At 37.6% G+C, this 12,630-nt stretch overlaps 1 protein-coding gene across 1 annotated transcript in view; it reads left to right on the plus strand.

Annotated features, from left to right (window-relative positions):
- Window positions 11,636–12,630, plus strand: part of LOC107641697 (salicylate carboxymethyltransferase-like) — a 10,254-nt gene continuing 9,259 nt past the window's right edge. Inside the window, exons 1-2 of the mRNA XM_016345169.2 lie at window positions 11,636–11,907; window positions 12,050–12,460. Of these exons, the coding sequence (XP_016200655.1) occupies window positions 11,833–11,907; window positions 12,050–12,460 (486 nt within the window). The 5' untranslated portion in view covers window positions 11,636–11,832. The remainder of the gene's footprint in view (window positions 11,908–12,049; window positions 12,461–12,630) is intronic.

Below are 12,630 nucleotides of genomic sequence, written 5' to 3' on the forward strand. Positions count from 1 at the left end.
TATTGTCTTCAGTGCACCAAGATGATCTCGCCAATGAGCTAACGAAATCGCAAGGCACTTCAGATTACAAATTCATATTCTAAAAAAATTTTGGAGCTTTAAATGTATACTAGATATATATGCTTCAAAATGCAGAGAAAAGTTGCCTTCAAAAAATTCTATGGCATAAATTAGGATACCTTATTCTTCGTCTTGCTACAACAAATAGGAGGGTCCGCAACGGCGACTCTAGTAGTATGGTTGGCATGTTTTTCTTTAGATTATAAAGTAGGGCCAAATCTTGCACCAATACCAACATATATACTCACAGTTTTCCATACCATTAATCTAAGTTGGGACTTTAACTTAAGAGAAATTAGTCAAAATTGTTAAAGAAAATACTCATTTACACTTACACCTATCAATACTTTTAAAGAAAATAACACTGAAAACCAAAACAATTACACATTGATTTTAAAATTTTATTATTTTATCACTCAGTTTCTTAACATCATCTTGAGAGCTATATAGATAAACTAAGAAAGAACAAAAATAAACTAAGAGAAAACAACAAAACCCAATTGAAAATATATGTTACAACTTACAACACATTCATGTCAACAAGAAGGAACAATAAAATGATAATTATGTTCGTATCCTTTTCTGGAAGTAACCAAAATAGTAGAACCAAATTAGATACCCTGGTTAAGTAGAAGCACAAAAAATTCAGGGCAAGCACAAGCACAAAAATTCAGTTCAAATTTAGACTTACAAAAAAACGCAACAAATAAACACAAGATTCATTTTAAATTTAGACATATAAAAAGAATTTCAGCAAACAATGCAAGATTAAGTCAAGAAATAAACAAACAGCAAGCAAGCAAAAAAACAAACACAAGATTCAATTCATATAATGTTAGGAATAGCAATAATCCAGTGACTACCACCATTCTTATTCATTAATGCTTATATTCAGGGCAAGCACAAGCTCAAAAAATGCAATAGAAACATCACAAGGATGTTAAACACGAAACAGATAAACAGAGAATAAACTAAACACAACATTCACTCACAATGGCAGAGAATCAAATAGGAAATAAGAACAGGAACAAAAATTGATAAATCAGATTCAAACTTTCTTGTGTTATGGCGAGGGTTGAGCACTGATGGTTTCAGTGGCTAAGAGAATGGGGGGTTGAATCTTAGCCCCTTTTCACTTGATAATACTTGCTGGTCTTTTAAAACAACTTCTGGAGACTTTTTTATTTTTGTCTCGTACCCAGCTGATAAACCCATATTTTATGATATATTTTGTGCTTAATTTGAGTGATTTATTCAATCCTTCACCCACTTATTCATATTAATTGCATGGTTTTACTTTCCCTTCCTTATTATGTGATGTATATGAAAAATATGTTTCCTATGCTTTAAAATTAATTATTTTAATTACCTTTACTTCCATTCGATGCCGTGATTAGTGTGTTGAGTAGTTTCAGATCTTCTAAGGCAGGAATGACTTAAAGGATGAAAAAGGAAACATACAAAGATGGAAGGAAAGCACAAAACGGAGTTTCTAAAGAAACGGGCATCCACGCGATCGCATGGGCGACGCGGACGCATGCCAAGCGCGAATCAACAGCGACGCGGCCGCATGACTGACGCGACGGCATGACAAGAAAAGTTCCGAATGACGTGACCGCGTGACCCACGCACCAGAAATTGCAGAAAACACTCCCAGCGATTTCTGAATCCCTTTTTGGCCCAAATCCAAGTCCAGAAGGCATAGACCAGAGGTTATGAAGTGAGGGAATGCATCCATTCGAAGGGAGCTGGACAATTTTAGTTACCTTCCATGATTTAGATTTAGTTTTGAGAGAGGTTCTCTCCTCTCTCTCTTAGGATTTAGGATTTCTCTTAATTTTAGGAGTGACTCTCGATCCCAGGTTTAATGTTCCTTTACTTTAAGCTTCCCTTTCACTTTTATTCATTCCATTACTTTAGTTGATTATTTACTTTTACCATTTAATTTATGAATTCTTCTGTGTTCCAGATTATTTGAATTAATGCTATTTGAGGTATTTTAGTTTATTATTGCTCTCTTTTATTTATGTCACCATTGCTTCCAATCTGAAGATATTTTTATTCCAGCAAATTTACTTTTTTCCCTTTTGGTCTTGGTTAAGAAAGCAGTAACTCAGGAGTTATCTTATCTCAACATAATTGATAACTGTTATCTTTGCTAATTGAACTGAACTTCAATAATCCCAACCTTTTCTTAGGAAATAAATAGGATTCAAAGATCAAACTAATTAGTCCCTTGACTTTCCTTTGCTTTAGTAAAGGTCAACTAAGTGGAATTAAGATTTAACTTTCATTATTATTGATAAGGATAACTAAGTCTAGACTTCCAATTTCTCATACCTTGCCAAAAGTTTATTTTACAGTTATTTATTTATTTTTAATTGCCATTTAAATTATTTGTCATATTTGTTCCTCATTCTTGAACCCCCTAATTTACAATCTCCATAACCAATAATAAGAACATACTTCCGTTATCAATTTTTAAGGGGTTTGTTACTTGTGACAACCAAAACATTTGTATGAAAGGACTTTTGAAGGTTTAGAAACTATACTTGCAACGAGGATTTATCCGCAAATTTCTAGACCACGCAAAAGTTCTCTCGTCAAAATGGCGCCGTTGCCGAGGAACTGCTAATGTGTGCCTTATTATTGGTTATTGTAAATATTTTTCTTTTACTTGTCTATTTATTTCTGTTTTTTTCCTTTTTAATTTTATTTGCTACTTTGAACTCTCATCCCTCTCGCTTTGAGTTTGGTTCTAACTTTGTTGAAGGAAATAGAAGCCACAGCAGGAATATGCATCAAGGTCAGACCAATCAAGGATGGATGGAGCCAAGAGGATCTAATCAACCTTTAGGCAACAACACCCTCGAAGATATCATGGACAACGACCATTCTACAATGCATACCCAGCTGAAAGATATGGTGGACAACCTTGTAACTACCAACAAGCCCCACCCCGTGCCTATATACCATCCTCTCAACATAACCTCGAACCACCACACTCACAAGCTTCTCTTCACCATTCGCCACCACATGATCCCTATTTACCCCAGTTCCAATCCAATCACTCCCAAGCACCACCACTTTCCTATATATCATGTCCAAATCCATCACCCCGAGAATCAGAGGTTTGCCTCAAGGAAACAGTAAATAAACTTTAAACAACCATTCGACAAGTGGAGCAAGCAGTAATTCAATTAGCTTCTAGACGTTCGAACATCCAAGGACCAACCACAGCCCCATGTGGACAATCTAACGAAGAGCGTAGCATGAAGGAAATACTAGAAACTTCAGTGGACAAGACAGAGAATGACTTCGTACTAGAACAAGTAGAAGAAGCTGTCATTACGCAAGAAGAAGAGTTGGTTGAAGATCTAGGAGACACTGAACCTCCATAGGAATTCAGAGCTGAGGAGAACTCTGTCAAGGACGTTACAGTTGATGCTAAGGAGGACAGTGCACAATCCCCAAGGCAAGTCGTTTATGAAGAACTAGACGGAATAACCCAGGATACAAATTCCCTTGATGATGATAGTCACAAGTCAACTTCTCTTAGTAATGAACTTGCATCCGCAAGTGAATTCTCTAAGATCGAAGAATCTTCCCCAAATGAATACGAAGATGATGCAGAGGTAGATTTCTCTCAACCTCCAATCTATGACTCGAGTGATGAGGAAGACACAGAAGACTTTGACCAGGACACAGATGCATTTGAAGAACCTTGTAAAGAAGTGGAGGAATTCACAGAAGAGCACAAGGGAGTAGAACTTACAGAACCATCGGAAACACCTACCCCAAGGCCATTACCACCCAATACAAGCTTCAAGTGGGTACAATCCATAACCTTTAACTTTACTTTTTCACTTGAATACGGTTTGCTTGAAACAGATGGCCAGCTTAGAGCTCTCTGCGGCTTTAAGAGTAAGAGGAAAATGGCTCGTACTTAGAGCTGGTGCACAGGGTTCAATAAGGTTCCACGCTTCAACTTGAAGTGCACGGATTGGTATCATATTCAATCGAATAGATCTCGGAAAACGTTTGGTCACCATGGTGAGAATCTACTTTCTAAGCCGCCCGGATGGAAAAATATAGATCAAGACGGAGGCGAATTTAAAAGCAAAGTTTGGGATCCTGGAATCTATTCCGACATTCGTCATTCCGGGAGCCTAAAAATTTGTTTGAAGCTGCTCAGGAGCTTTACATGCCTAGTTTGGGACCTCGGAGGCTATTGGCATTCCAAGCATTGGTGGAGATTTTTGGATGAATTTAAACATAAGCCACCATAACAGGAAGCCCCTCCAATGTCCAACTTAAGGACTTTAACTAAAAGTGCTAGGTGGGAGACAACCCACCATGGTATGATCGTTCATTTTTCAATTTTTATTTCGTTTTGTTTGTTTTCAAGTTTTATTTTATTTTATAATATTGAACCTGAAATTTTGCATCGCATTCATATTAATCATTGCATTCTGCATACTGCATAAAAAAAAAGGGGGTGCGTGACGCGACCGCATCACTCATGCAATCGCGTCATATTGCGAAAAACACTACCCACGCGACCGCGTCATCCATGCGGCCGCGTGATATGGAAATCGGCGTAAGGATCCAACGTCCAGAAAGTTGGGCTGGAATCATGTGGCCATTGTGCGTTTTGCACAAGATGCCCACGTAATCGCATGCCCCATGCGATCGCGTCACTTGCACACAACCAATCCCACGTGACCGCGTGAGCGACGCGATCGCGTCGCATGGATTGCACAACACCCCAGAGGGAGACAGAGAGTTGCGCGGAAACGACGCTGGATTCGTGCGTTTCGCACAAATTCCAATGACGCGATCGCATGCCCCAGGCGATCGCGTCATTCACTCTTTTAGCCATTCCATGCGATCGCGTGCCCTATGCGATCGCATCACCCCCCATTCCGCTCCAGCCACGCAACCGCGTGCCCCACGCGATCACGTGGATTTAAAATTATAACCCCCCTCAGTCACGCGAACGCTATCAGTCGCGCCCCCCTGAAACCCTTTCTTCTCCCTCTCTTCTCCTCCAATCCAACCATACCTCTACCCTTCCCTTCCTGTCCAGAGCCCATCTATCATCTAGTGCACCGCCTATTTTGACGGCTTGACCAGATGGAGCGTCGCAACAAGCGACGCTATGAGCACCTGAAGCTGATGATACGATCTGGTGACATTCCCTCCGAGCCTGACACACCATCCGAGGCATCTAAGGAGGAGGCGGATGCGCCCGAGGTTGCGACTCATCCACAGCAGGAGACCCCGCATCAGATCTAGGCTGCAGACCCTGAGATCCCTATTCAGACAGCCCCTCCTCTACAGCAGCCGGATGCTCAGACCGCCACCACAGAGACCCCTGCCACACATCCTTCCAGTGATGACACCCCTTCACACCCTGCATGACTGAGCATCAGGGACGATGCTACATTTTAAGTGTGGGGAGGTCACCATCTCTGGCGTTCTTTTTTTTTGGTGAACCACTACATATTCTTTTTATTTATTTTGCTATTTTTCCGTATTTTTCTTTTAATTTCTATTTTGCAGTACTTATACATTGCTATTTTCATGTATTTATACTCTATTTCTGCATTTTGCATTTTCAGTTCATATTTTAGCCACTTAGTTTAGTTGCAATTCTAACTTATTAGTTATAGAAATTGTGGATTGATTAGTATAGTTTACCCTTTTTAGCATAAGATAACTCGGAATAGATTGAAAAGAAAAAGGAAGTAAACTAGAGACTTTAACAGAATCAAAACAACCCACACCTTGTATATATAGCATTACATGTTAGTTAATTAAACAACATTTCATCAAGGAGAAACACTAGAACTTTAAAGCCACCTTAAGTTTTACATTGAGAATAATGGGAATTTTTAACTAAACCTGCATGACATACATAATTGATAAATGATTTTTGAGCTAGAGAACACATAACCTGTGAGTTCTGAGCTTAATTGTATGGTTACATTCAAACCATAATTTTTATTCCTGTGTGTTCCGCCCTTCTTGTTTATTCTGGTGTTCTTTACTTTGTTTTAATCTATATGTCCGATTATAGAATAGAAATACATACCAAGAGAGTGATTGAGGCCATTATTTGATTTTAGCTCACTTATCCCAAAATAGCCTACCTTTTACATCACCCTTGTTAGCCCCCTTGAGCCTTTAAATCCCCTTCTATTCTATTAGCCACATTACTAGCCTTAAGCAGAAAGACAAAATAAAAGTCCCAAGTTGAATCCTTGGTTAGCTTAAGATAGAAATTGTGTAATTGTTTAAATGTGAGGAAACCTATTGGGAACATGGATGATAGAAACAAAGGGTAGAAGGTTGAAAAAGAATAAAGATGTTTCAAAATAAGAATTTTTGGGAAACATGCTCATGTGAAGTTAAAGAAATTAAATTACCATGTGTATTAAAAAAAATTATTAATTTTCAATATTTGAATAAAGGGGACACCAAAGGATTCCCCAAATGCAAATAAAACAATGCACATGGGATAAAAATAAACATTAAGGCATGAACATGTAACATCAAAAGTGGGAAAATATGGGAAAATAGGTAAAGCAGCTTTGCTTTAGAAAGTATGTATGTTAGGTGAGATCTTAGACTAATTAAGGATTCATTTATTAGCTCACTTAGCCTTATACATATACCATTACCTTTACCTTGGCCCCATTACAACCTTAATTAAAGACCTCATGATTTTTGATATGTCTATATTCTATAATTGTTGATTGGTTAGATGAAGAACAAAGTTATAGAAAGAAAGAATAAAAAGAAGAATAGAGTGATTAACCTAATAAACACTGAGTGACTAGAGAGTAAACACAAAATCCAGTGAGGGTTCAATAGCTCATTAACATATATCTCTGCTTAAATTATTAATTGTCTTGTAAGTTTTTAAAATGTTTTTCTCTCCCATCTCAATTCTAAAGGCACTTTATCACTATCTAAGGCTTGGCTATATATATATATATACATGACTCCTTGAGAATGTGAATTAATTTAACTACATGCAAGCTTTATATTCAAGTAAATAAAAATTAGAATTGCATGATGCATCATTCATCTAGGTAGTTGCATTTAGATTAGATTACATTGCATGACATTCCACCACTTTAACCTTACTTTTTATCTTGGATTTAGCATGAGGACATGCTATTGCTTAAGTGTGGAGAGGTTGATAAACCCATATTTTATGATATATTTTGTGCTTAATTTGAGTGATTTATTCAATCCTTCACCCACTTATTCATATTAATTGCATGGTTTTACTTTCCTTTCCTTATTATGTGATGTATGTGAAAAACATGTTTCCTATGCTTTAAAATTAATTATTTTAATTACCTTTACTTCTATTCGATGCCGTGATTAGTGTGTTGAGTAGTTTCAGATCTTCTAAGGCAGGAATGACTTAAAGGATGAAAAAGAAAACATACAAAGATGGAAGGAAAGCACAAAACAGAGTTTCTAAAGAAACTGGCATCCACGCGATCGCATGGGCGACGCGGACGCATGCCAAGCGCGAATCAACAGCGACGCGGCCGCATGACTGACGCAACCGCGCGCCTCAAGCAAAACACATATGACGCGGCCGCATGACTGACGCGACCGCGTGACAAGAAAAGCTCCGAATGACACGACCGCATGACCCACGCGGACACGCGACAGAGGCCACGCACCAAAAATTGCAGAAAATGCTCCGAGCGATTTCTGAAGCCCTTTTTGGCCCAAATCCAAGTCCAGAAGGCATAGACCAGAGGTTATGAAGTGAGGGAATGCATCCATTCGAAGGGAGCTGGCCAATTTTAGTTACTTTCCATGATTTAGATTTAGTTTTGAGAGAGGTTCTCTCCTCTCTCTCTTAGGATTTAGGATTTCTCTTAATTTTAGGAGTGACTCTCGATCCCAGGTTTAATGTTCCTTTACTTTAAGCTTCCCTTTCACTTTTATTCATTCCATTACTTTAGTTGATTATTTACTTTTACCATTTAATTTATGAATTCTTCTGTGTTCCAGATTATTTGAATTAATGCTATTTGAGGTATTTCAGTTTATTATTGCTCTCTTTTATTTATGTCACCATTGCTTCCAATCTGAAGACATTTTTATTCCAGCAAATTTACTTTTTCCCCTTTTGGTCTTGGTTAAGAAAGCAGTAACTCAGGAGTTATCTTATCTCAACATAATTGATAACTGTTATCTTTGCTAATTGAACTGAACTTCAATAATCCCAACCTTTTGTTAGGAAATAAATAGGATTCGAAGATCAAACTAATTAGTCCCTTGACTTTTCTTTGCTTTAGTAAAGGCCAACTAAGTGGAATTAAAATTCAACTTTCATTATTATTGATAAGGATAACTAAGTCTGGACTTCCAATTTCTCATACCTTGCCAAAAGTTTATTTTACAGTTATTTATTTATTTTTAATTGCCATTTAAATTATTTGTCATATTTGTTCCTCATTCTTGAACCCCCTAATTTACAATCTCCATAACCAATAATAAGAACATACTTCCCTGCAGTTCCTTGAGAAGACGACCCGAGGTTTGAATACTTCGATTATCAATTTTTAAGGGGTTTGTTACTTGTGACAACCAAAACGTTTGTATGAAAGGACTTTTGAAGGTTTAGAAACTATACTTGCAACGAGAATTTATCCGCAAATTTCTAGACCACGCAAAAGTTCTCTCATTGATAGCCACGAGACTTTTCTTTTTATCTCATTACCCGGCACGAGATATTTTTCAATTTTATCTCCTGTGCAGCAGAAACAGAAATGGAGTAGAAGAGAGAGAAAATTACACCCAGATATATCCTGGTTCAGCTGCTAAGTGCAGTGCAGCCTACATCCAGTCTCCATCACAACAATAATGGAATTTCACTATAATCATCTTTGATTACAATCACCAATTTTTCCTAGGAACTACCCTTCCTATCCGGGACAAATCCAGAATCTAAACCCCAATCCTGAACTTGACTTGATCACTGCCAAGCTTTCAACTGCTAAGTGCTAACCTAACTTGCAAGGGGATTTCCACAGAATCATGAAACACAACACAGATGTAACAAAGGACCTCTAAGAACATCTATGACTTTTTCTTTTAATTTTGCGCTCTTTGCCTTTTTCCGCTCTATGGCTTTTTCTTTACAAACCTCACTATTTGCCTTTTTTCCATGAGACTCAAGACAGACAAAATTAAACAGAAAAATACAAAACAGAAAATATTGAAGGAGAAGAAATTTTGTTAGCTTAGGTAGCTCTGAGAATCCTGTGCTTTGCACTCTCACTCCTTGCTTCAAGCCCTGGCTGTTCACCCTTACTTATAGGGAGAAGCCTCCACGGTTGAAACCAAACAAACCAAGCTAATATTCTTCTTCTTCATGCAAACCGGTTCGGCCAGAGAGAGAAGAGAAGTAACCGAATGCAATAACCAACATGCAATTACCTCTGGTTCTTCCTTGGTCACCAACAATCATCAATCCGAGCCTTCCATCTTGCCTTGCACTCCAAGATGAACTCCTAGCCCTTGATGCATGCTTGATGATGACATCTTCATCTGCTCCAATCTCTGCCTCTTCCATCACGTAGCCACTGTAGCTACTTTCTGTGGTGGTTGAGCAGAATCAGAGTCAAGCCATCCCTCCAAGGATCTTCTTCCTCTGACCAAAAATATTCTTCAACCATTTTTGGTATGGAGAAGCCAAGATCTCTTCACCAAATCTTACCATAAGTGATGAGAATCTCAGCCACAACATACTTTTAGTTTTCTTTTTCTTGCCATCATTGTGATGGTCTTGTGGCGTGCTTCTTCTTCTCTTCGGTGGCTAGCTTTAGCTTCCATGGTTGCTATTGTGATATGACCGAATAGAGAAGAGAGATGAAAGAGAAGAAAGAGTAGAAAGAAAAGCAATTAAGTGAGTTTGAACAAAGTAATTAAAAGTGAGTTGCTTTTGCTTCCCTCTATGCTGAGTAGCGTGCCTTCATTAAGGCCAACCATCTAATCAATCATAATTTCTCTCTCATGATTTCAAGGACTGTATTAACTCTACTCAATAAAATTTTGAGTTCCATCACATGATTAAAAAGGAGATCCGTTGGAAGTAATAAAGCAAAATATTTGCTTTCTTTCTTAATTAAATTCGGACCAAGCATTGGATCATTTAGCAAAGATTATAATTGGGCTAGTGGTAATAATAATCCAATCTGGCCCAATTCCTTTTGATTTCGGACCAACTTTAATGGTCTTGGAACCAGAATTTCAATTGGGCTTGTATCACAAATTCTGACCCAAATAACAAAACAACAATTCAGCCATAAGGATCAAAATAATTTTGTATCAATGCTGAATGTGTTTTCAATATAATTAGGCTTGCAACATTTTTCTTCTTTGTTCGGCCCATTTGCAAAATCTGCACCAACAAAATTATCAATTAATACATATGAATTAAAATCAAATTAACAATTTTGTATTTTAATTAAGTTAATAATGTTTGTTCATCATCAAATTAAATTTAGAGTTTTTAAAATCATCAAGCGCCGATTGGGGGAGAGGCAGCGGCAATTGAGGGAGGAGAGAGAGAGGCAACATCGACGGAGGTAGGTTTTGCGAGGGAGAGTGAGCGCCGAAGGAGGGGCCGATGTAGGGGGCATTGATAGAGGGTGTGAGGGTTGCGAATCCGATAAGGAGGCTTACAATAGAGAGTGCGAGGGCTGCGACAGAGAGGAGGGTTGTGATAGAGGGTGCGAGAAAGGGCTGGGAGAGACGATATTGCGAGGGTTCTCAGTGATGAAGATGAAAATGGATTAATGTTCGAGGGTTCTCATCACAGCGTGAGTGAATGTTGAAAGTGAGGGTTGAGGGTTCTCACTTCTCAATAGGGTTCGCACTTCTAAAAAAATTAGTGAAAATTTAATTTTTTTGTGTGAACTCTATTACTACGATTTTTTAGGGTGTCCAAATAATTAGAGGATATGGACACGCTTTGAAAATGTGACCGTAAGAAAACAAACTAGCCACGCTTCAAAAGCATGCATGTTTTTCTCTATGGTCATGCTTTTGAAGCATGGCAAAAAAAAGTGTGGCCAAATCACTAATCAATCGCCACCCTCATAAAAGCGTGTCTGTTTTCCTTTATCGCAAGAAAAAGCGTGGTCAAATCTCTAATCAATGGCCACTCTCATAAAAACGTGGTTATTGATCATTTTTGGCCATGCTTTTAGAGCGTGACAAGAAAAAAGAGTGGTGATAAGCTTTTTTTACTTTAGTAATTTTTTTATTTTGTTTGATGATAAACTATAATAAATGGTGAAAGTAATGTCTCTGTGTCTTTTCTATTAAAATTGACATATATATAATACACTAATTCAATATTTCTAAATACAATATCTCTATTAATGTCTGATCTGTCAAATACGATTTTATGTTTCTATATTCATATCTAACTATCTCATGCCAATAAACAAACACACCCTATAATAAGTTCGGTCAAGAATTGGCAACACACACAAAGTTCGAAAACGATTTATTAATCACATTAATTAGACGGATCCATCCTTCACATGTATGTTCGTTTAGAGCTAGTACTAATTCAGAAGGTAACCATTATTTAATGGGAGTTGGTTCAGCTTCCACATTTCTATATATAGTGTCGGGGTCTATGTTTGATTTGATCATATATATTGAGGCAATTCAATTATAATAGAGCGAAAGAGTGAAACGAATAAAAGGGAAAGAAAAATAATGGACGTAGCGCATGTACTGCACATGAATGGAGGCGATGGAGAAGCAAGCTATGCAAGAAACTCCTTTCTTCAGGTATATATATATATGTGTGTGTGTGTGTGGAAAATCAAGAGTAAACTATTTAACTCATTACAATTTAATGAATGGTGAGTATTATAGATTGACCCATATTGCTGAGATGGAATAAAATGACTCTTTTGTTTGCGCCACACAGCGAAAGGTGATTTGCATGACAAAGGGGATGAGAGAGGAAGCCATAAGGAAGGTGTATTGCAGCAGAAGGCCGAGAAGCCTAGTGATTGCAGACTTGGGTTGCTCTTCGGGACCCAACACGTTGCTTGTGGTATCTGAGGTTATCATGGCGGTGGAGAAGCTTTGCAGAGAACTGAAGCATGATGATGAGTCTCCGGAATACCAAGTATTGATGAATGATCTTCCTGGGAACGATTTCAACAACATCTTCAAGTCGCTTGACTTATTCGTAGAGCAGTTAAGTAAACAAGTGGAAGGTGGGGTTGGTCCATGTTACTTCAGTGGGGTTCCTGGTTCTTTCTATGGCAGGATCTTTCCAACCAAGTCTTTGGATTTTGTCCATTCCTCTTACAGCCTTCAATGGCTATCTCAGGTTATTATCATCTTCTGCCTAACTGGACAGTATGGATTTATGTTTAATTTAAGAGAAATATCAAGGATTATTAGAATTTATTAATTTTAATAATTATTTAATTATTATTTAATTTAACTTTTTTATTATGATAATTTAATAATATATTTTTTTATATTTTTAAATATTAA

Source organism: Arachis ipaensis, chromosome B05 (genome assembly GCF_000816755.2).
Source record: "Arachis ipaensis cultivar K30076 chromosome B05, Araip1.1, whole genome shotgun sequence".
NCBI classification, from domain to species: Eukaryota; Viridiplantae; Streptophyta; class Magnoliopsida; order Fabales; family Fabaceae; genus Arachis; species Arachis ipaensis.